Source organism: Ciconia boyciana, chromosome 10, assembly GCF_034638445.1.
Source record: "Ciconia boyciana chromosome 10, ASM3463844v1, whole genome shotgun sequence".
Classification (NCBI taxonomy): Eukaryota; Metazoa; Chordata; class Aves; order Ciconiiformes; family Ciconiidae; genus Ciconia; species Ciconia boyciana.
In genome coordinates, this window is record NC_132943.1 from 8,169,703 (window position 1) to 8,194,433 (window position 24,731).

At 40.5% G+C, this 24,731-nt stretch overlaps 1 protein-coding gene across 3 annotated transcripts in view; it reads right to left on the minus strand.

Annotated features, from left to right (window-relative positions):
• The window catches only part of RAB3GAP1 (RAB3 GTPase activating protein catalytic subunit 1), a 32,569-nt gene that overhangs the window by 3,901 nt on the left and 3,937 nt on the right, over positions 1-24,731 (minus strand). For 2 of the 3 annotated variants that reach the window (XM_072875051.1, XM_072875049.1), the window contains exons 7-23: positions 24,177-24,342; positions 23,278-23,377; positions 20,704-20,785; positions 19,809-19,877; positions 19,003-19,076; positions 18,183-18,275; positions 16,532-16,701; positions 16,106-16,204; positions 15,589-15,761; positions 14,524-14,578; positions 13,877-14,245; positions 12,637-12,774; positions 10,826-11,053; positions 2,143-2,239; positions 1,950-2,053; positions 1,725-1,840; positions 325-424 (exon numbers count right to left, since the gene is read on the minus strand). In XM_072875051.1, coding sequence (XP_072731152.1) covers positions 325-424; positions 1,725-1,840; positions 1,950-2,053; positions 2,143-2,239; positions 10,826-11,053; positions 12,637-12,774; positions 13,877-14,245; positions 14,524-14,578; positions 15,589-15,761; positions 16,106-16,204; positions 16,532-16,701; positions 18,183-18,275; positions 19,003-19,076; positions 19,809-19,877; positions 20,704-20,785; positions 23,278-23,377; positions 24,177-24,342 — 2,233 coding nt within the window. Of the gene's footprint in view, positions 1-324; positions 425-1,724; positions 1,841-1,949; positions 2,054-2,142; positions 2,240-10,825; positions 11,054-12,636; positions 12,775-13,876; positions 14,246-14,523; positions 14,579-15,588; positions 15,762-16,105; positions 16,205-16,531; positions 16,702-18,182; positions 18,276-19,002; positions 19,077-19,808; positions 19,878-20,703; positions 20,786-23,277; positions 23,378-24,176; positions 24,343-24,731 lie in introns of those variants that run through there. The other variant, XM_072875052.1, reaches the window with a different exon arrangement.

Below are 24,731 nucleotides of genomic sequence, written 5' to 3' on the forward strand. Positions count from 1 at the left end.
GTGATGTTGCATATATTGTGAAACGTGAATAAAGCAGAAATTTGTGCCATAATAGCATTACCATTTGAAGTAAATCAAACATTAATGACGCCTCTATCTACCCAGCTGGCTTTAACTGTTTAATGTCCAGGTCACTTACTCTTTTGTCTTGCAAGGTTCTGTTATTGCCAAAATCATGTTGAACATCACAAAACAAACCTCAAGCACATTTATGACAATACATGCATATATGCAGACAAAATAAACTGGTATCATATGATAAGTTGTTGCCTCATACTGCTTAAGTTAGAAGTGTCTGCAAAGCAATCAAGAACTCTCTCTTACCCTCTGAGCATTCACGAACAGCTTGTGAATAATGCTACCAGCAGGTCCTGTTCCTGCTCCAACTGACACTTCTGGCTGCTCCAGGAGACAGTTTACGAATCTGGTGGTACAAATTATTGAAAAGGTAAAAGGAATGTTTAATTCTCAGCTGTATCCAGTTTGCTAATCTAAAACCAAGATTGTTTCCTGTGGGAGGTCTCCACCTAGCATCATTTGCACACAGTGAGAACTGGCAGACACTCTCAAGAGTTCTCTGTTCTAAAAGTTTAAGGAAAAAAACCTGACATTTCTCAGCATCCCACTCAAACACTATCTCACTTTTTCATCCCTTTACTCCTTTCCCTCTACCCTAAAGACTAAACCCCCCTTAGCCTTCAGTTGTTCCCTCCTACCTTCTTGCTCTTTCTTTCATTCCAATACAAGCAGCTGTTCTTTCAAAGATAACATAGGTCAAAACTAAGCTGAACACAGCAGCCTCCCACCTAAGGTCAGGAAAGGCAGATTATATAGCTGTTTACATTGCAACTCCAGCAGCAGGGCCAATTAACACCTGGGTTGCAATTCAGCCTCTGAAAGGACCTGCTTCTCTTAATTAACTATAAATGGAACCCAGGCTCCTCATGCAGATGTATAAATTCAACACGAAAAGCCTTCACGGCCACACAGAAGAAGTAACAACATGACAATTTTTTTGAGCACAGAGATACTGCATTGGTCAGACATCACTCCTCTGAACTCCCAACACGTACTACAAAAATGTCATCTCTCCCTCTCAGCACAGCAGCAAGAAGTTAAGGTCATTTTTTTTTAACAGTACATGCTGATCATCTTAAGCAGTAAGTAAATAATCTGACAGCAGGTAGTGAAGCAATGAAACATGGCTCATCAATTTGCATTCATATGGTTCCTCAGTAATATGTTTCAAAGTAGTAAGGGGACTAGAATAAGAAAATGTAACTTGGGCGGGGGGTATTTCATTCTGTATTAATTATAGAAAACACTAAATTCATAATCCTTCTAATTTTACCTCTATTGTAACAGAGTTCATCAAATATACCTTTTATATACCAGATTATACCTACTATATATAGGTATACCAAATTATACCTATACAGGAAAAATGAAATCCCCAGTACTGCCAAGAGAAAAACAAATTCCATTAAAACAATCTGTATTACATGTTTTCAAAGAGATGGTTACTTAGAGGGGCATTTAGGGTACCCACGTATGACATCTCTAGGTAGCCTAGGGACAGGGACACCTAATGTTTATTGCTACTAAACATGACTCCTTAGTATTTCTGTGTTATCACCAGTTCCCTCTGTCCTAAATTTTGGACCTAAAAATACAGGGCATCAGAAGAAAACCAAAAGAACATCGGCGGGGGAATCATCAGTCACCTTTGTAGATCTTCTTTCTCCTCCTCATTTTCACATTTCTCTACCCCAAATTTTGCTTTCAGAGACCTGGCCCTGGCGATGATAGCTTCCACGCTCATAATCTGAGCAATGATTTCCTGCAGGAGTTTAATAAAAATGAAAATGAAAAAGATGTTTTTTTAGCACTCCCATGAACAGTGTAAAAGTCTATTAGGTTTTCAGCCCCAGCCAGTAAAAAAGCCTTACTTCCAACTTCTTGTCCTCTGGATTAGGGAATCGTAGAACTTTACTGGAATGGGATATTATCTGCTTAATAATCTTCTTAACTGAAGATATATCTTCTAGTGCTTCTATTAGGAGGAAAAGAAATGAAGAAGCTGTAATTACTGCATCAGTGTTCACCTTCAAATATCTTAATAATTTATTAAACATTATTTACCTTCTTCCTTTACCTTGAGTACAGCTGCATGGATTATGCAAGGCAAGAGATGCCTTGCAAGGTCAGCTGGTTTCTGAACTGCAAGGTAATGAAGAACCTATAACATTAGAAAATTTAATACATTACTGATCAAAACTATTTCCCAAAGATACGGTTAACTACGAAAGATGAGCACCTACTGTGAGAGACTGAAAGAGTTAATGTCTCAAACATTGTGGTGAGATAAGGCGCGGCAAGTCAGCTAGCACAGGACAGGTAGAGCGCGTTGGAGGAGAGACTGAGAGAGGTACTGTCTCGTGAGAGACTGAAAGAGGTACTGTCTCAAACACCGTGGCGAGATAAGGCGCAGCAAGTCAGCTAGCACAGGACTGGGAGAGCGCGTCGGAGGATGCGCAGTTACCGTATATGGCCAGAGGTCACAGAATTTATCTAAGGAATGGGCTTGCGACCACCCAAAACTTGGAATGAAACTCCTCGCAACCACCCCCCTCCCCCAGCGCCTGCCCAGAAGATAGAGAACTTTCAAGGACCAGAACAATATAAGTCCTCCAGGGGCGTAACCAGAGGCGGGGACTAGAGCATAAGAGGCACCCACTCCACTCCCCCCCAGGGAACGGTGGGCGCCTGTCACCAGAGGATTGCCACATCTGTCATCTTCATCACGGGATCCAAGGGTGGTGATACCTTTCCTTTCTCTGTCCTCCTCTCTTCTCCTTTCTTTTTCTTGCTTCTCTCTTCCTCTACTCTTCCACTATGTATTCAGGGATGTGAGTTTTGGATAAATTGTGACAGGCTGCCCGGAAAATAGCTCCATTGCCAAATCGCCTCTGTTCGTTCGTTGAGCTTGCCAGTTCGTTAAGTTTGTCTGTTTGTTGAATTCGCCAGTTAATAAAGCAGGTAGTCAGACTGTTCCTCTGAGTCATTGCTGTGACTCCACCGGCCCCGGGGCTCTGCTGAGCTGAGATCAGCCTTCGTCGGTACACAAACCCTCAGGGAATCAAAAAGATTCACCCATCTCGCAACCCACCGAGTGGGACGGGACATTAATTTGGTGTCAGGAGTGGGATTCCCCGACTTGATCAGTGAGAGGAACAGGGAGGGGATATCGACTGAGTTGAGAAGGGAGGACGTGAATCGGCTGAGTCTGAGTCCTCGGGCAGATGATCACGGCTTCCCGGGTTCAGCCTGACCTGGACTGCTCCCCCTTGTTAGAATTGTTAAAAACGTGTAAATCCTGCCCGACACCCCGAGGGCAAAATTGGGCAGAGGAGAACTGGCAATCTCCGTCCACTGTTGCGGAGCGAATAAAGGCTTTGGCAAAGGAGAACAGGTTGAGACCTGGGAAAGGAAAAGCTGTAGTTTGTGGTGTTTTAGGAGCTGCGCTGATGGCAGCGCAGAAGGATAAGTGTACGGTAAAACAGGCTGAGCGAGAGGCAAGCGAATCGTTACAAGAACTAGTTAAAAGCTTGCGAGCAGAGCTAGAAGCTGAGCGGAAAAAACGGGATTTGGTTAAAAGCTTGCAAGCAGAGCTAGAAGCTGAGCAGAAAAAATGGGATTTGGTTGAAAGCTTGCAAGCAGAGCTAGAAGCTGAGTGGAAAAAAACAGGTGCAAGCGGAAACAACAGCGAATAGCTTGCAGAGTCAGCTGTGCAACGCTTACAGTGCAACTGAATTGGCGAAATTACAAGAAAAATATAGTAGGCTCCCTAGAGAAACAGAGACGGAATACGTGTGGAGAGTCTCCCTCACGGGGGGGGACAGAATCAAACTTTCCGAGGAGGAGGCACAAGGATATTGGGGTCCAGGCGTGTTTCTAACCGTCCCCGACACTCAAGCTCCTTGGTCCCTAACGCAAAGGGCGGCATACTGGGCTGGAGGGCTAGACCCCTTGGAATGGGGAGATCCAGTGACCATCCCCACTCCGGGACTAGATCAAATTACTGAGAGCATGCAGAAAGCCGCCTGCCTCCAGCTCATGCATGACAGGCACTTAATACCCCATCAGCCCTCCCTAATGTTGCTAAAAGCCGACCCCAATCAAATGAAACTCCTGATAAAGGGTCTTCATGATCCCCTGAAGCTATATGCCATACAAATCCAGGACCGCCTAAGGACAGCGCTCCCAATTCAGGAGTGTTTAACAGAAATGCTAACACCAGGGAGAAACCAAACGCAGCCCGCTCCGGCAGAATGCCTCCTCACCTGGGGAGAGATCATGCAGGAGCTGATCAATTATAGCTGTAACGTGGGAATCTCCAGAGGGGAACAAAGGGGTAAAGCTCTGGTTAGGAGAACCGAATTAGACAATCAGCCTTTAAAAGGCCTACCCCCTGGGAGAAACCTAGGGTCAGGGATGACGAGGAACCAGCTCTGGAGAGAGGGTTTACATAAGGAAATACCTAGAGAACTTATGGATGGGTTACCCCGTTTAACCTGCAATTATTAGTAAAAGCATGGAAAGATCCAGAGAAGACTTTTAGGCGAGAAGAAAGGGTCCTGACCAGGCGGAACTCTCCCTCCACCCCACCTCTGGAGCACCAGGGGCGCTGAAGCCAAGTCGGGAAACCCATTCCGCCGTCCCCATTAAGTGAGCCGGGGGACGGCTCGTGGACTTATGTAAGGTGGCTCACAATGCATCAACAGGGAGACTTTATTACTTTCCCTATAGGCCCCCACAAAACACCAGTCCCCTTTTTAGCAGACACCAGGGCACAAATGTCCACTCTGTGTGCAGATGTGGCTGCCTGCAACGACATCGTAACCGATAAAAAGAAAATATGGGTTACCAATGTGTTTGGAAATTCCCTGCCCCAAAATATGGCCACGGTGAAGTGTTGGTTGCCCAAGGAGGACAGCCCCATTTGGGTAGTCATGGTTGTTGGCCTGTACCCAGTGAACATTCTGGGTCTTGACGTATTAAAAGGGAGAGGGTGGGAGGACTCCAACGGGAAGGAACAGAAATTTGGGTCCCCCACCACCACCTCAATGCAACTGTTACAGACGGCCCCAACACTTCCCCCATCTAAAACAGTAAACGTAAAACCTTACCCTCTACCGTTGGGAGCCAGAGAAGGAATTACCCCGGTGATAAAAGAGCTACAAGAGCAGCAGGTGATTGTCCAAACCCATTCCCCAGTATGGCCGGTGCGCAAGCCAAACGGGAAATGGCAATTGACAACTGACTATTGGCACCTCAATGCGGGCACCAGCCCACTAACAGCAGCCGTTCCTAATATAGTTGAACTAGTCTCCACTATCCAAGAACAGTCACATAATATTCTAGCCACTACTGATGTCAAAGACCTGTTTTTTGTGGTACCTCTGCAGGAAAATGATAGGGACAGATTTGCATTCACCTGGGATGGTATAGAATACACCTTCATCTGCCTCCTGCAAGGCTACAAACATTCACCTGCCCTAGCACACCATGCTCTATCCCAGGCACTAGCAGAAGCCCCTCCTCCCGAGGAGGGAGTATGAACCTACCAGTACATCAACGATGTACTGACAGGGGGGGCCGATATCACCACAGCAGAGAAAACCCAGAAAAATATTATTATCCACTTGGAAGAACTGGGCCTCCAAATCCCCGCAGAGAAGGTACAATTACCTGCCCCTGAGGTGAAATTTTTGGGCATATGGTGGAAAGGTGGTGCAGTTTGCATGCCTCCTGAAACCCCGACTACCTTAGAGCAGGTAAAAATCCCCGAGAACAAAAAGGAACTGCAACGCGCTTTGGGCTTATTGGTCTTTGGCAAAAAACACATTCCGTATTTCTCTATTATAGCTCGCCCTCTGTACGACCTAACATGCAAAAGAGCCGCCTGGGACTGGACTCCTGTTCACGAGGAGGCTCTAAAGCTGTTAGTTTTTGAGGCAGGAGTATATCAGGCCCTGAGTCCAATACATCTGACGGACCTGTTCCAAACTGAATGGGGTTTTGCAATCCACAGGGCATCAATACATATATGGCAAAAGGGACTGGAGGGCCCCACTCGCCCCCTTGGATTCTTCTCACACAGTTTCAAAGATGCAGAGAAGCAGTATTCAACCTGGGAAAAGGGGTTATTCGTAGTAACCTTGGCCCTACAGGAAGCGGGAAAGATTTATACAGAAACAATCTATAATTTTTTTGAGGGTCCTTTAAGGTTCTGAGGCCCGTCCTGGCAGGCACCCCACCTCCCATGGGAGTTGTGCAGCGGGACACAGTCAGAAAATGGTATGCTCAATTACAGCATTACAGCCACACATATCAGGTGGAAGAAGGAACATCCAGAATACTTCAAATACAAGACAAATCATCCATTCCCCTCGAAAAGGAGGCCCCCCCACCTACATAAGGAAGGCTCCTCCCTATGGACCCCAGCTAAAAAACGTATGGTTTACAGATGCCTCTTCGAAAAGGGAAGGTAGGGTTTGGAAGTATCGGGCAGTAGCTCTGTGTGTCGACTCTGGAGAGCAGATCATAACCGAGGGTGAAGGCAGTGCATAGGTAGGGGAACTGGTGGCAGTCTGGAGTGTAGTTATTAAAGACAATACCGACCCCGTGTATATTTATACAGACTCATACGCTGTATTTAAAGGGTGTGCTAAGTGGCTCCCTTTTTGGGAGCAGAATCAATGGGAGGTAAACAGAGTGCCGGTATGGCAAAAGGAAAAATGGGAAGACATTCTGCAAGTAGCTAAGGGAACCCCCAAATTAGTAGGCTGGGTGGCTGCCCACCAGGGAGGGAACCACCCTGCACGCATTTTAAATAACCAAGTAGACTTACTCACCCGCTTGGCTGTGATGACAACAGAAGGAAAAGAGGAAAAATGGGAGCATCTGTTAGAGTGGCTGCACGTTAAACATGGCCACTTGGGAATTAAAGACCTCCTCAAAGAAGCCGGGAGCAGAGGATGGCCTGTCAGTAGGAAAACGTGTGGTACTGTGACTTCTGCGTGTGGCTTATGTTGTACTCAGCTGGAAAGACACCTGCTACAAGATCCTCCACTCCACCTCCCAGATGGGGAGGGCTTATGGGAGACCTGGCAGGTTGACTATATAGGGCCTTTAAGGAAATCGGAGAGGAAGTGATACGTGTTAGTAGGGGTAGAAGTTGTGCTGTGGCACGAGCAACGGGAGAAAATATGGTGAAGGAGTTAATGTTCTGGTTTAGCGTCCTACCCAAGCCTCAATCAATACAGTCAGATAACAGCAGTCACTTCACCGCAGGGGTAGTTCAAGAATGGGCAACGGCCGAGGGGGTACAGTGGATATTCCACACTCCCTACTACCCCCAAGCAAATGGGATAGTGGAAAGAATCAACGGACTTCTGAAACACACCCTAAAGCCACATGATCCCGGTTGGCTGGGACACCTGAGAGATACCATAACCAAGGTCAATAGTTGATGGGGGGCCAACGGATGCCCTAGGCTTACCGCTTTCTGCCTGAAACCCCCAAGTCTCCTCCCAGGGATGAAGGAACCAAAGGGTTCCAAAGGAGTCCCACATTATCTGGGGCAACCGATACAAGTAAACCTGCCCACACTGGGAGAAGTTCCACTAACCTTAAAGACTCTGCTGAACCTTTATGCTTGGGTGGCTACTGATGCCCATGGAAAAGATCACAAAATTAACATCAGGTGGATAATCTCTTCCTTTTAAAACCGGTTCGAAAAGGGACCGAGTTTTCCTTTTCTTTTGCAGGGGGAGAACCAGACCATTGCCTGCTAAACATACCAATCTCGTCAGAGGAGCGCCGGACCTCAATGAGTACAGCCAATGTTGTACTTCAGTAATTGTTTAACAATAGTAGTCATTGCCTTAATATGTATTTACGATTTCACATGTGGACAGTGGTCCTCCTCTCCTCTGGGAAAGGAGGACACAGAGGGAGTGGAAACAATGTTCCTTCGAACCTTGCGTGGGAACTAATTCATGGGTTTACTAGAATCTGGAGTAGAACCGACTAAGGGATATGCATTGCCATTCCCCAGTCAACCGAACAAGAATTGAGGTTTTTCATTGCATTGCCCAATATTATGTATAACTCGGAAATGAATCAAACTGTAGAACAACCCTATGTCTTGTTCCCCCTTTTCCAGACAACTTATACTGACTGGGAAGATAATCACCTCTTGACAAACAGCTATTCTGAAACTATTCACTGTACTGCAATTAAGAACTTTGCTTGGGGGCAGAATGACACATATTTTGTTTGTTATAATAAGTCTGATTCACATATCTGGGAACAGTCCTCTTGCAATGCTACTCACCCACCAATGAATTTTACCTATAGAACAGAATTGGTGCTCTGGCACAAGCCGTCTGGCCCATATTCTGTACCTTGCTCCTATTTCCCATTTGACTCCTTCTTTCACCCATTAGAACAACTGGATTTTTATGAGGCCAATTATTCCCTAAATGTGAATCTCTCTTGGTGTATACAACTTCCCAATAGCGCAGGGCGTGAACCTAGAGACCTGACAAATTTACCGTGGATGTGGTCACAAATGAGACTCCTCCTACAACCGCTAAGGTATGCCAATCCCCCCACAGCATAGCCAGTCTGATCTGTTTACATGTGCCAAAGTTCTTAACTGTAACACTGGTCCTGGGGACCCCCCCGAAATCTGGCTCTTGGAGAGAGTAAGGGTTCTGATAAGGAACATGTGTATTTGTTGGCGTTATCCTTCCTGTGGATATAGAAATCGGGATCCAAGTCCCCAATTACTATATAGATGGGCAAGCAGTGGTGCTAACGTTCGAAAACATTTTTACCCCGTACGTAAACCTAAAGCGACATCAATTTGCTCTAGAAAATGCTACCTGGCAAGTACACCTTCTAAGTAATTGGACCAGATACGCTTTAGGAGAACTCAATTTACAAGTCCAACAGGTGTCGAAAATGACACTCCAAAATCGTTTAGCCTTAGACATAAAATTGTTCAAAGAACAAGGGGTATGTAGTATGTTGAATTTAAGTGATGGAGAATGTTGTATAACTATTCACAACGCCAGTACTACTATAGAGGAGGCACGGACCAAAATGAAAGAAATCTCCAAACTGCCCAACGATCACTCCAACCGAAAGACTGGTTCGACGGACATGCACCCAGATCTTGGTTCACCTCCCTCCTACAATCCTGGGGACTCACGGGGTGGGGGAAATGGTTAATGCAAATTGGAATGACCCTGTTGGTTGGATTTCTATTCCTAATGATTGGCATAGCTATTGTTTGATGTATGATTACCCATCTGCTTGCTTCTGCTTCCTCTCTCTTTTCTCCTGCTGTTCGCTATGTTCATATCACCACCCTGGAAGATGAAATCAAGGACCCTCCACAAACTCTTGAATATTAAGCTGTGGGTTCTTATCTTTGATGGTTGGCCTTGCCATTGTAAAATGTATGATTTCGCGAACTTTGTCTTTATCTTCTCTATCCTCTATCCGTTATGTGAAAATCACTACCCTGGACGAAGATTATATAGACAATGTTTGAGCCACAGGGTAGTGTGAGAGACTGAAAGAGTTAATGTCTCAAACACCGTGGCGAGATAAGGCACAGCAAGTCAGCTAGCACAGGACTGGGAGAGCTCGTCGGAGGATGCGCAGTTACCGTATATGGCCAGAGGTCACAGAGTTTATCTAAGGAATGGGCTTGCGACCACCCAAAACTTGGAATGAAACTCCTCGCGACCACCCCCCTCCCCCAGCGCCTGCCCAGAAGATAGAGAACTTTCGAGGACCAGAACAATATAAGTCCTCCAGGGGCGTAACCAGAGGTGGGGACTAGAGCATAAGAGGCACCCACTCCACTCCCCCCCAGGGAACGGTGTGCGCCTGTCACCAGAGGATTGCCACATCTGTCATCTTCATCACGGGATCCAAGGGTGGTGATACCTTTCCTTTCTCTATCCTCCTCTCTTCTCCTTTCTTTTTCTTGCTTCTCTCTTCCTCTACTCTTCCACCATATATTCAGGCATATGAGTTTTGGATAAATTGTGACAGGTTGCCCGGAAAATAGCTCCATTGCCAAATTGCCTCTGTTCGTTCATTGGGCTTGCCAGTTCGTTAAGTTTGTTGAATGCACCAGTTAATAAAGTTGCTAGTTAGACTGTTCCTCTGAGTTATTGCTGTGACTCTACCGACCACGCGGCTCTGCCGAGCAGAGATCAGCCTTCGTCGGTACACAAACCCTCAGGGAATCAAAAAGATTCACCCATCTCACAACCCACCAAGTGGGACAGGACACCTACCTTGAAGAATTCACTGTTGTAAGAGAGGACTCAATATGTAGTTTGTATATGAATCCTCAGTGATTGCTTACAGTCCCAAGAGGTTAGAATGAAACTAAAAATAATTATGTTTTAGGAACACTTTAGTTTCCTAACGCATACGTGCAGATAAAAATCTGTTTTCTTTACTAATAATTCAAAGTACCACCTAAGTAATACACCTTATGAAATGTATACACCTTCCACACACTAATTATTTTAGATACTTCAAACACACTGTTGTACAGCAGCAAGAATTTCTGATTAACCCTAAGCCACGTTCAAAACAGTTTAATAACTCCGAGAATATAGCGCAACAACATGTTAATGTTTAAATCTTGCAGGAGAAAGAAGAAAGGGCTGCTATAAAGTTTTGTACAAGCATTGCAGATCAGACTATCACTAGTCACAGAGCTTTTTACCTTCTCTGCTTCTCTAGTGTCATCGAACAGTCTCTTCTGCCTCCGGGCTGGGACTGGTTTTGCTGTCTCCCAGGCCTCTACCCACATGTTGCTAGGAATCTTCATTCGGGCACTCAGCTCACCCTTAATTATGATATTCCCCTTTTCATCAACCACTTCCTCTTCAATGTAATCCCGAGGGGAGTACCATCTCACAAAATCTTCCAGACAACAACCAGGATTAGCTGCCTGGAATGAAGGGGAGATAAAATTTGTGCCTGAGAAATCCTATAAAAACATAGTAACCTGGGTAGGAAGGCAATATGGTTTACTGGGTAGAGGGGAGGCTAGGAGCCAAAACTCAGGGAATTCTGTTCACAGTCAGCAAACTGTACACTAGAAAAGAAACCTGGGAGGGGATAAAGTAAGTATAAACCAAGACAATGGTGGGGAGAAAAAACCCACATTATCAATAAAAACAAATAAACCTTCCTCTTATCCCGCCAAAACAGTACATTCATCAGTTATTTCAGGCAAGCTCAAAATTATACTGTTAAGTCAAGCTTCTATCTGGTACCTGATACATGCAATAAATATTAATTTTTGCTAATTTTTTTATGTATAAGCTTATACCATTAAAGACTTAGATGAAAAACAGCCCAAGCCTAAAAGAATTACTGGGCTGCATAAATATGCTTTCAGCACTGACTTTCCATCTTTTAACACTGCAGTAACAAAATTCACCTTTTCTTCTTCCTTTAAAGAGGAACTTAAAAAAAAATCTCCTGCAAAGAAAAAACCCTTCATTTTTCATAGATGCAATGACACCACAGATAAATACATCCACAGGTCTAGAACATAAAAGGAAACCCAGCTTTCTATTTGATGTATCTATCAAAAGTGCACTTCCGCTTCAAATTACGGTTCTACCTAATATGACATGAATCACTGCTAATAAACTGATGTTGATGGTATAAATACTCTTACTCTACAGTACATGTGTATCCTTTTACTGCAAAGTAACATTGCAATAATTAAAAATATATACATATAGCTATTTCATGACAGAATCTCCAATCTTTGTAGAGTTTTAAGATCCTCTGACGGCAGTGTATGTGCTCTTAGCTCCCTCTGCAGAGCTCTGAAAAGAAATGGAACAAATTACCCAAAACCACAGCTAGTCCAGTCCCAATTTGATGAACAGCTGTATAGGACTTCTAAATAGTGATAACGTATCCTTCCTACTAAAGAACAAAACACCTTCACCTATACATAAAAATTATGTCCACCTCCCCAGAGTCCAAATGCAGAATTGCAAACGTGTTAATAGATTTTTTTTTCTTTACATCACCTTTACATTTTATCCATTTGGAGTCTGATTAAAGGTGCATTTTACAAAGCTAGAAACAGTGGAAAGTACAGGTAAGAGAGACACTAAATGAAAGCCATAAGGTGGTGGGAGAGAAAGACATGTAATTTTGATTCAGGATTTTGATGCTCAGTTTTCTTCTGACATCATTTTATATGGGCTTGTCTGAGTTTTAATTCCCAATTTATCAACTGTATGTTTTGGGGGTTTTTTTCCCCTCCCACAGACATTGTGCAAATTTACTGGAACATTACAGCACAATAGACTGCATAGGCATAGATTTTGAAATGTTCTAAGAGTTTTAACAATAGGTTTTTATTTTCAACTTTAAACTATTTTGAAACCGTTTTGTGGAGGAAAAAATACTTGTCAGAAAAACTTCCAAAATTGTTCAACACAAGCAAGAGCGATAGTTTATAATTAAGAAGAAAGCAGTTTCACAGAACTCTTCAAGTAGTACTACCTTAAAAGACTCCATATCTGAGAGCAAGCAGGCACTCTGCATGCGTGCCCGAAGATGAGCACCTTCTGCTGATGTCCCTAGTTTTGCCAGTACCTCAGACTGTTCTTCCAGCAAATCTTCAGTCATTGGTGCTGGTTCCTGTAACATGGAGAAAAACGAGTTTACAAATAGCCTTATTAAGGAAGGAGGAGTGTAAAGCTCCCTATCACCAGAAGTTCATTCTACTTTATTTGTACTCAAAGGAAATAATCATAACTTTCTACTGCTTAAACTGTTTAGCATAAAGGTGTGCATCTGAAGAAGACACTAACGAAAAGCAATAAAAAAGAAAACAACCTGAGAATGAAGTAACAATATAAGGATATAATGTTAAAATGCCAAAATCCAGATGAAATACAAGAAGCATTTGATGCTATTTTGTTGAGACGGATGAAAATCCACCTAAAGCAATATAGAATTTTTGCCGTTGATACTGTCAGCACATAATGAATTGACAACATTTTGCCTGACTACACTCTGCTCATACCTTTTACCCACACAAAGCAACATCTATTAAAAATAATTGCTCTGAAATGAATGAAAAAATACTGTATTCTTCATGCATGGCTGATTTCAAACTACTTCCTCTGACACCACTGCTTCCTGTTTCATCCCTAGTCACTCTGCAAGAAAGTCTGTGTCAGAGACTTTCAGTAACATTTCTAGTTATTGATGATACACCTGCTTTAGATAATGGTACCAAAAACTGATGACTATGGCCTTTTAGATATGAGTTGAGAATTTTTTTTTTTTTTTTAAAGAGAAAAAAGTACCAGCAAAACTGATCCAGTACTCTGGTCAGTCAGCTAGAAATCTTTATGGTGGAAGGACCACAGCAGTTCCTACTTTACAAGAAAGTAAGTAAGGAGGAGGTGGAAGATGCCTCAAGAGCTGGAAATAAAAAGAACCCCAAATTTAAGGTAGGCAAGACAGCTTAATTCTCGTTTAAAAAAAATTTGGTTTGAGTGAAATTTGGTAAGGAGACCCATTCTCAAATCAAACAAAGAGCATGTGAGATTTCAGTTTAACAGCCTCATCAAGTTTTAAAAACAGAAAACAAGGTCTTAGGCCAAAAACACTTAGAAATTTAAAAACAGATAAGGCTATATCCTGCAAACTATATACAATTTCACAATCCTAGGTATGAGCCATATTGCATGAGAGTCATATTGCACATCTGGCTCAGTTCTTGCTACCTAACCTGTGTTATTGGAATGTAGAGAGGCTCTCCTGGATGCAGCAGCATCAGCTTTCCGTGTGGATGCAGACGACCTTCTGGTTTTAAGTTTACAGGCTCTTTGTTGCCTTCTTTTGCTCCTCCTTTCTTTCCATTTTCCTGCCCATTTCCTTTAAGATCTTCTGTGTCACTTAAACATTCAAAAAATTCCTCTTCACTGTCACTCCACGATTCCCAAGACTTGCCAACTTCTTTTTCCTTATCAGGGTTATCTCCAGAGTGGTCTGCTCCTTTTCCAGCATCACCAGAAGTACCACCAGGTGAACGATCAGACACGTTCCCCCTTTTCCCCTCATCTCTTGCTTTCTTTCTTTCAATGCAACAATTTAACATCTAACAAGTTAAAGGAAAAAAAAAGTTTAGTAATTACTTCTCTTATGGAAACAATGTCACAGAAAAACTCGGAGAGTCACCAAAAATCTCTTACAATTCTAAAAGATAACAATTCCATTGAACTTGTTGCTATAACAAAGATTTTCCCAAGAAATGAAGTCCAGACCCAAAAATACAAGCATAACTAAATCTACAGCAACAATATATTTAGCTAATAATTGCTATAATTTTGACAGTTTCCTTAGGAGAAAAATCATTCTTAAATTTGGGATATTTACCTGAAGTTTCTGATGCAGTAAACAGCATCTCAGATCTGGAGGGCCATTAGCTAATCTAACAAAAGGTAGAAGTGTAACCATTATCAATTATAAAGTTGAATCTTTCACACACATGTGGTCTTAAATCATATGAAATCCAAAAGAGGGGCAAATATCCACATTGAACCCACCCCCACCACTTCAACTATGCAGCTCTTCTATGGTCTCAGAAGACAAGCTATTGACTGAACAAGCCCAGAAGTTAAACTACATTTATTTCCTAGAGGTCATTTCTGAAGCTCAGAGATCATTCACACTAGTACAAAACAGACATGCCCTGCATTTCCTCATCAGTTTTCCATTTGGAAGTTAAAAGAGCAACTGTTTTCAAACAAAAATTAAGCACCTTTGACTTTACTTTTAAAACTGCAGTGATACAGTAGAGCGATCTCTATATATTTCAACTTCTATTTTATCTGTTAGTGTAACCATTTGAAAGTACAAACTACTGAATAAATGGCCACTCCATCCCATTAAAAAAAAAAAAAAAAGATATATTTCTGCTCTACATTGATACCTCATCTTGACAGAACCCTTCGTTTGGTCTGCAACAAGCTCTGCTGCAGCAGACATAACCTGGAAGGGTTGGAATACTTGAGATAGCATTAGCTGCCTGAAAAGGCTATTATGCCAGCAGGAACTTGGAACAGCTACCTTAGAAAAGTGGCAAAACTACACCACAAAGCAAAGGTGTTCTTCCCTACATCAGCTCCTTCATTTTTATCTAATGATAAACTGGAAGCCAAGCATTTGCATAAGCTTTTTTCCCCCACTCTCATTCACACAGTGGAGTACTCTTTACCTTGAGCTTCCCCAGGTGTCTTGAAGTTTTCAAAGGAAGGCACAGATGTTTTTCCCTACTCCTTATCGTTTCTTGCTTTAAGGAAGTAGGGTAATAAAAATGGAGGATGGCATTTGCAATTTAAAAAAACAAAACAGTATGTTTCAAAGTCATAGCGAACTCATTCTGTTCCTGAAACAAAGAACATTTTCTATGACAAAGCAACAACAACAAAAAAATCTTACCCTGGAATCAGGTAGTTGTTCTCCCATCTGTAGCGCATTTCTAGCACAAATTCTTGCCAAAGATGTGCCACTCCTTTTACTCCTCCATGGTAGAAGTTTATCATACAAAGACATAAAGCTAGTTTGTACGTCAGACTATCAGAAGGAGCAGATTTAAGCTGACTGAAGAGATTCTACATAAGAAATAAAAGAAAATAGGAAATACAGGAACAATGGCATTTTTTCCAAAACCTTATGATCTCTTTCCTGTTTGTCAATACAAGCGGCTAACTAATATTTTAAGCCTGTAAGTATAAGCTACCAAAAATGACAATCTTCAGAAGACAAAAAAAATAAATTAGAAGGAATAAATAAATAAATAAATAAAATTGCTATTTCTACCTAGAGATTCCACAAAGGTAAGTTCCTTTCCAAAAATTATCTATTACAAAACATAGGGCAACCACAGCAAAGTCTGTATGAACACACATTCAAAATTGCTTCCTCTCTCTCATGAGTGCCAGTCAGTAAAACTTACATAATCTTCATTCTCTGGAGGAGGATTGTTTCCTGCTGAAGTGCTAGTTCTGCTTTCAAATCCATCTGCGAGTTTGTCAGCAGCATCAGGAAATAAGAACTTGAAGAAACAAAAAAAATCCAAACTTTCACCAGTATGTTTTTCCTGCTTTTTCCCACTTTCTCCATAAAGCTACTGCTGGTTACATAGCAGCATTCCCTACGATTAAAACTGTTAGCAGAGTTTAGACTTCATTTTCAGTCCACTTATATTGCACAGACTTGTAACAACTTAGGCTGTTTCAAGAAGCTGATAAATACAATTCAAATAATGGAACTGACATCAGACATTTCTATTTATAATTCTGCTATAAACCATAAACCAAATGCATCAGTGGAAGCATGAAATACATGTTTTATATTAATTTAATGCACATGGACAGCTCACCAGAAGAATAGTGTTCAGAACTTCATTGTTTAAAGGTGATTCATCTACACCTCTGTGTTTGCGAATTTTTTTCTTTGCACTGTGAACCATATTTGTGACTGATAATTTATGGATTGGGACTGGTGCTGGCTCTGTGAGCTTCGACAAAGCATGGGTAATGTCAGCAGCCTCTACAAAACAAAATAAAAATAATTAGAACAAAACAAAACAAAAACCAACACAAGACCATCTCTCTTTAAAAGTTCACCTGTCATATTCAGTCTATTTATCTTGTATCAATTTTTAGCACCCTGTTAACCGGAGCTACACCCCTGTGCTGCCAGGTTCCACTCTTGATATTCACTGTTCTTAGCCACAAAGATAACCAGCAGAATGAGGTCACAAAGGAGTCACAGACTGTCCTTGGTTTAATTTACTGAATGAAGCCTAGACTGAGTTGGCTGTAGACAGTGCCTGCCACCTACTGTAGTAGTACTGCATACTTGCAGACAATTACTGGCAGAGTATCAGCAAAAGCCTGCTGAAGAGCCAGTGTTTCAACTTTGTTTATACACAATACCAACGAATGCACTGTAGGTAACAAAGACTGCTAAAGTGTATGCTAAAGCTTTAGATAAGCCTTAAACAAATCCAGTATTAATCACTATATACATGACCTTACATGGCGTAAGCACAATTCTGTTTGAGAGTCCTCAGGTAAACTCCTCAAATCAAAAGATTTCCCCCCCGCCCCGAGTTGCTGCTGGTAAACTTTAGAACCTCTATTACAATAAAATGAATTAACATTGTTAAAAAGAGGGCAGACAAATTTAAGTGCATAATTACCAGCAGCCTGAAAAACATCATCTTGGCAAACACTTCAAGAAAATTAAAGGGCTAAAGAGACCGTATGTCAAGCACCAGGAGTAATACATACCCTGCTCAATCTAACACCTTTTTAAGCTAACTAGCGCGCTCCTTCAAAACTAAGACCAAGTATAACCAAAGAAAATACATTGATACAGGCCATATTTCGAGGGAAGAAAAGGTGATGAGGCAGGAAGGAAGGGAGTGTTCACCATATACAGCAAGAAAAGTGAAAGAAAGGGACAGAGACATCGAAAAGATGTCAGTATCTATACTGTTGGGATAAAATCTGACATGGTCAGATAATTTTGGTTTGGGTTTTTTGTCTTTTTCCTTAAAATTCCTTAAAATGGAGAGGATGGCAGTAAACCCTTTCAAACAGATTAAAGACTCTTTAAACTGGCTGTTAAAACATGCACTACATAGTACTTCAAAAAGGAGAAAAAGTGAAAAAATACAAAAATACATAAAATTATACAGACAAATCTGTCTGATATGTGCTCAAAACCAACTCTTGTACACAGTAGTCAAATTTTAAACTCTTGTTTTTCAGTGAAAAAAAAAACCCAACTATAACAGAGGCAATTGTCTTCTGGGACTTTGGGAGCTAAGCTTGCCTAGAATTAATGAGAAATTATACCATGTAGCACTGACTAGAAAATTCCTAGGAGTATTACAGAAAATGCCTAAGAGTTACAAGTATAAATACTGATCAATCTGAAGTCAGGAAAAGGGGATAGGGAAGGTAAAATAACACGAAACAATTAAAAACAAATAACACAAATCAACAAGATTTTAGTTTTACCTTTTCCTTCCTCTTCAAATGCAGACCTTCCAAGTATCTCATCAGTTGATTCCTTCCGACGGCAAAGCTTGAAGAATTCAGTAAGGAAGTCACCTATAAGAGATAAAGTTTCTGAACAACTACTCAATTAAAATCTCCTTGAACAATAAGCTAACTCTCAAAATGATGCCCAAGGGACAGTAAATTTTATCTTTTCATCTGAAAGAACATGATAATTTGTTCTGAAGCACAAATATCTTTAAACCACCTAATTAAAGCTTAGGAAAATGCACACCTAGACAGCTATCAGCCACCTCTCCAGAGCACAGCTCTGCATACAGTTTAATCCACTTCTTCACCTAAAGCAAGATGAAACTTCTGCAGCATGGTAAATTTTTTGTTTTGAAGCCCTTTTCCCCACAAGCTAAAAGGTGAGGACAGACAACAGTACAGCTCTCCAGGTGTACCAATCCTGCCTGTCAGGCAGATTGATTCAACTAAGGAAATGGATATATGCAGAAGGCACTTAATAAAATTTAAAGATTCTAGGAAATCTTAATTTTCACAGAACACACACAGAGTAAATGCTTATTCTCTGGAATCTGGTGAAGTAAGAACAGCAATGACGTTCATGGCATACAGACACAGAGTAATCTACAACAGAAACCTATGTTTTTGCAAAGCTTGTGTTCTTGAAAAAAAAAGCCCAAAATATTGTCCACTCAAAAAAATAAGGGGAGGGAGGAAACAGAGGTCATCAGGTAGTCAACAATTAAATCCTAACTTCACAACTTAAGAGCTGAAAAGCTGTAAGAGAAGACAGGGAATTCTGATGTCTTACCCAACAGACACTGAGGGTTATCTGCTTTTCTGACTCTCACAGACCACTGGGGTGCTTGAATAGGATCCAGGTCACTTCAAAAAAAACAACCAAGTGTCATGCTGTCATCATAAGCATGCAAGAGATGAGTATCAAATTCTCAATAAACGTAATGTCATAGCCAGTTAGGCCACGGAACCTATAATATATACCACATTACATAGGAGAACATGACAAACACTCTAAAATGCAAGCAAGAGTTCCTGTTCTCATGTACATACATAACATGAATAAGAAGCACACTAGAACGATTCAGTTACAACTAAATTGTCTTCTTTTAAAGTGTATTAATGTTGAAAACTCATTCCTGCACTAATTAAAACAATAAACCGCCTTTTTTTTTTCTTCTTTATTAAGTATCAGTACACACTGTTCTTCCTCTTTAGGAGGCTTAGCAGAAAACCTGGATGAAAGTTTTTGGGAGAGGGATGTCAATCAGTTAATTCTTTTTGCTTTCCACATTCTGCTATCATCTTTTCCAAGAAATGTGCAATACGCAAAACTTTTAAGTCTAGCATGAGAACATGCCCAAAAATGGAGGTGTGCATTCTGTTGAGATTACGATACAATAATACTGTCTCACACAGAAATGCATTTCAAAAGGTGTTTTCCCAAATGAGATGTTCTATCAACTGACCTTAGCATTCCTCAAAATGGGTTCTCTTTCATACACAAAGCCATGCCCAACATTTTAGATGTCACTAAAATGCAGTAGTTAACAAATAAAGTACACTTCTAGGTATTTGCAAATCAGACAAAATACTTACGAATAAACATCATTGTCTACAATTATACCTTCCGTTAGGTGAGGCCATGTAGTAGCTAAATGAAGCTCACTGAAACAAAACAAGATTTACATCTTTCAGTGCTAGTAGAAAGTGTTCTCTCCATCATAGTTAAGATCTTGAAAGGTATTTGTGATAGTTCATATTTAAGTCCCTCTGTATTTTGCAGCTACATCCAGAAAAGTGCATGTTTTCCAATGAATTTTCTCGCTGCATACATTCTGTTGGTTATTCTACAGCATATCACCCAGTATTGCACTAAACTCTACTAGCACCTGGCATAGATGACTCTTTCACAGCTCCTCTCTACAAAAGGAGAAAGTGTGCATTGTATTCTAGGTATCCAGGTACAGAAGAAAGAACAACTTTCATGAATTGCCTACAGCATTAAACACTGTCTAATACATTAAAATGATTCCTAGATTTGCTGAGTGGTGATGGTGTGTTCAGAAGAGGACATAGAGAGATTATAACAACTCAATTTACAGACTCTCTCAATTTAAGTCTTCCACAAATGTCACAGTAAAAGATGAGAGCGAGTCCAACCCTTGAATGAAGGCACGCCATTTTTAAAGTTTATCTCCAGTTAAGGTATATTTCAACATAACAGTTTCAGAGACAAATGGAGTACTTCAGAAGTTTATGGTCAAAGATTTATGAGCTAGAACTCCGAATATCATTAGACAATTCTGTAAATGGTCTTATTTGCTATTAGACCATTACTTTTCACAGATGTTTCTTATGTACTTGAATAATTAAATCATCTGTTAAGGACATATTAAGTAATAGGCAGGCAAAGCTAAGATTTGAAATAACATACCTTTAAGTCCTCCATTAAGGAAATTATAAAACACAGTTTTCTGAACTCATATCTTACCTAATAGGATCTTCACAGGCACCAAATGGTAACTTTCCAAACTCAAGGCCTCCAACTTCTCCCCCAACTAGAGCATCTATATCTGAAGACAGATCAATACATTTTCCATACAGAATTTATGGAGTATTTTAAGAAGCACATCATCTTAATTTCACAGTAAAAAGACTGTAGCACATAGGATGACCAGAGAATAGCTCAACAGCTAAGGTGACAAAGCTATGAAAACACAATCCTAGCATATAGTCAAAGTAATTACTTCCAGCAGAAACTGCGAAGTAGTCATGCAACTGGCCGTTCAAAAAGACAGATAAAGTTCTCGTCATCTGTATTGAGGGAAGGTTATTCCCTTCATACAGGTAAAGATGATAACTATAAAGGCAGCCTTAAAGAGTCAATGTTGACACAAGAACAAACAGACACAAATTTGCCATAAAAATATTTAGGCAGGAAACCAGTTCCAAGCAGAAGAGAGAGATACAGAGGAAGAGCAACTCTGCAGAGTGAAAAATCAACTACTTTTAAAAGGCTCATAATTTTATGAAAAGAGTGGTATGTTATGTCTCCTGCAGTTAAAGGCTTAACCCAATGATCTGGGAGATTCCCTGTAACTCCAGGTACTCTAAAGATGCGTCCCAGCATCCTCACCCACTTCCCATGTTATATCCTTCAAATACATAAACTAAAAATAGACAGCCTTCACTAAGCAAAAATTTAAATGGGTAATAATGTATGGTAACACCATTATAATAATGCTATTACAACATCTGATCCTTAAATGCATCTGGCAAACTGTTTACATACAAAGCAACTGAGGTATTTGAACAGATAAAGTATTTGGGTAACTTAATTATGTAATTTCTCCAGCCTTCTTCTTCAGAGAAGATTAAAGACATATTTAAATCCTTTGGTTTTATTTCAGAAGAGCTAATTAAGGGAGGGTAATGAAGTATGCATTTAGTTCTTCACAATGAACATAAAACCACAACTACGTGTAGCAACGGCAGCAAAAATGATGTTGTCCATCTCCAGTTTCTGCAATACACTATGCCACTAGCTCCCTTAACCAGAATCCTCTAAAAAGAGTAAAATTTATTCAAACTGCTCAAATCAAGAGATACGATCAGAGTGGTACAACTCATTCATCACAAACCAGGGATCCTGACTTACTAAATAACTAGAGCAAGGCAGAGAGAAACTACAGAAAACACTGACTTCTGTGTCTGCAGAAATAATAAAAAATAAAACCTGTAGAACTAGCTTCCCAAGTTCTTTAGGTAAACTTGGTTTACCTACAAAGAAAAACTATCACTTAAAAAAGCACTGATTTTCTCTGACCCTAAAGAACAGGATTCTCTTTAAAAGTATTTTCAACACTCCTTGCGTACAAAGCACACAGGATCAACTTCACTACAGACTTCTTCAAAACATACCTTTGATTAATGCAAGAATTATTTATTCTTTTAAGCAAAGGAAAGCCAAACAATTAGGCAACCAGACCAAGGTCACACAGATTCTGCCCCTCTAAGTGTGCCCTAAATACTTTAACCTTGTTACATAAAACTACTACCAAGCCAAGAATAGAACTTGGGCATTTTAATTGTTCCACCACCTTCTGCCTAAAATACCACATCACTAATAAAAATCTATGTTAGGAAGGAACTCACATCTACCTTTTTCCTATAGATTTGTCCACCTTTGAGCCAGGAGAAGTTTACAATTTATTTTCTGATGCTACCTATATATAAACAGGTCTGTTAAATCCTTGACACCCAAGGAAGAAAGTATTATCACCAAGCAAGCATATGAGAGTTCACTGTGAGATTACCAAGTGAGCAAACTCACCCCATTTTTCCTAAATAGCATCACTACGGCATAAACTTACCACATCTGATGTATGTACTTTAGATTTAAGACTATACATTACTTTTCCCCTTTTGCCCCCTCACACAAGGCTACTATAATAAAAGGCTTGATCAGAAATTTTTCCTGCATGAAAAAAATAAATCAATCAACTGCTTGGCTTATTTAGCACTGTATAAACAACAACAACAAAAATCCAAAATTTTTCCTCAAGTGAGGTCCATATAATATTTTCTCCGTTTCCCATTGTTAATACACTTAAATAGTGAAGTATTAAAATCAGCGACTTTATGGAAATAATTGACAGATATTCCTGTGAAGTATTAGCACCTACCAGAACCTGAATCCGAAAGTTCCCCTATGGCATTCAGGGCAGAATTCTTTACAGATCCACAGTCAGTCACCCTTTTCTTTCCAAATAGATACTACCATTTCAGAAGTGTCACTATATCTCTAAACACTAATAAAAAAGCATATTTCTAGGCACAGCCCTAACCAAAACATCTGTCACAACCATAAACCACAGACATGATTTCAGGGCAGCTTTAAGCTTGCTAGCCTATCACAGCGAGTGGGATGGTATACAGCTGTAACTGAAGCCTCTCCTAGTAATGCAGAAAATGTTTTCATTCTTCTGGCAAGATACACAAACACTTGCTTTAGCACTGATTGTTTATCTTAAAGCAAGTTATTCTGAGAACACAAATCGCCTACCTGGTGGCTGCTGCGGCCAGAAATACTGCTGCCAGTCTTGAAGCACATAGGTAAGCCGAATGGCCATACTAACTGGAGGCAATGGTGTTAAAGGGCATCCCTTGAAAATATTAGAGAAAAATTTAATGTAAAAAGAGTATTTCCTCTCAAACACCCCAGGCCTTGAACATAACTTGCAGCTTGAACATAGCTTGTATTAGAGCTAACTTTATGAGAACTGCAACACCCCAAGAATTACTAGTAAAGCCACTGCTCAACAAGACACTCACAGGTAAAAGTAAACACATAAGCTTTCTAAAATGCATGAGACATTCACATGCTCCATTTAACTGGTAACTCACAAGTAACTCTGACCCAGAATGCATTAGGTTTTCATTAAGGATTTTTTTCTCAGCATTTTGATGAGATTGCTGACTACCGATATTAGTTGTAAAGTGTTGTAGTCAGCCGTACCACTCCATAAAAAAGCAGTCCACTCCTCACATTTCATCATGTTGTTCTTCACTCTTAACTTAGCTATGGGAAGCTGCACGGTAGCAGAATAAAAACCCACCCCAACCCTCCTCTCTCTTTTAAACAGCAAAATAGACTTTGTTTTGGGGATGGGGAAGAGAGCATTGTTACAAGGAGACTGTAAAACAGACACATTCTTTCACACATCAGTGGAAAATAAAAATGGAATAAGGTGATAACACTTCAGGAGCAAAACCCATACCAATTTTCACTCTTTATCACTAGATATTGGCGATATCTGGAAAAAGACTTTGTTGATGTTGGCAATGTAAGCCTCATCCTTACAAAAAAAAAAAAATCCCTAGAAGACAGAAGTGAATGTACGAGCAACCAGCTAATAAAATAATTATTCTTAATATCAGCTATATACATTCAGATGCACTTACAATCTTGGATTTGAAGATATCTAGTAATCCTGATAAATGAGTATACTGATTTGGCACTTTGCGAAGATGAACCATTTCGAAGTCAGTTCGAACTCCTGGACCCTGACATTCTCCAACGTACATTCGTCGCCATTTATGATGTGTTTGCACAAATAGGGGTACCTGACTATAAAACATGAATATTTCAGATTATTTAAAATGTCATGCTGTCTTGTAGTCTTTAAAACTAGCTAAATATTTTAACATAATTTCATATCCTTTAGAATACATTTTCTCTTAGTGGAACACAGTTTAAAATGCTTCATAGGAATCACAGAAAAGTACTGTTAACTTCACCATTAAATGGAACGCCTAACAAATTGTCATGTCATAAGCAAAGCCCTATCCATGACCTCAGTTACCTAATTTTCAATCTAAATATTTTTGAGGAATATTAGAAAGTTACTGTTACCACACAGAGAAGAAATCATCTTCCAAAAGTTGTATTTCGTATACCACTTATTCCAAGAAGTTCTAGCAGCTTTTAAAAGCCTTTGAGGTTTTTAAACAATAATT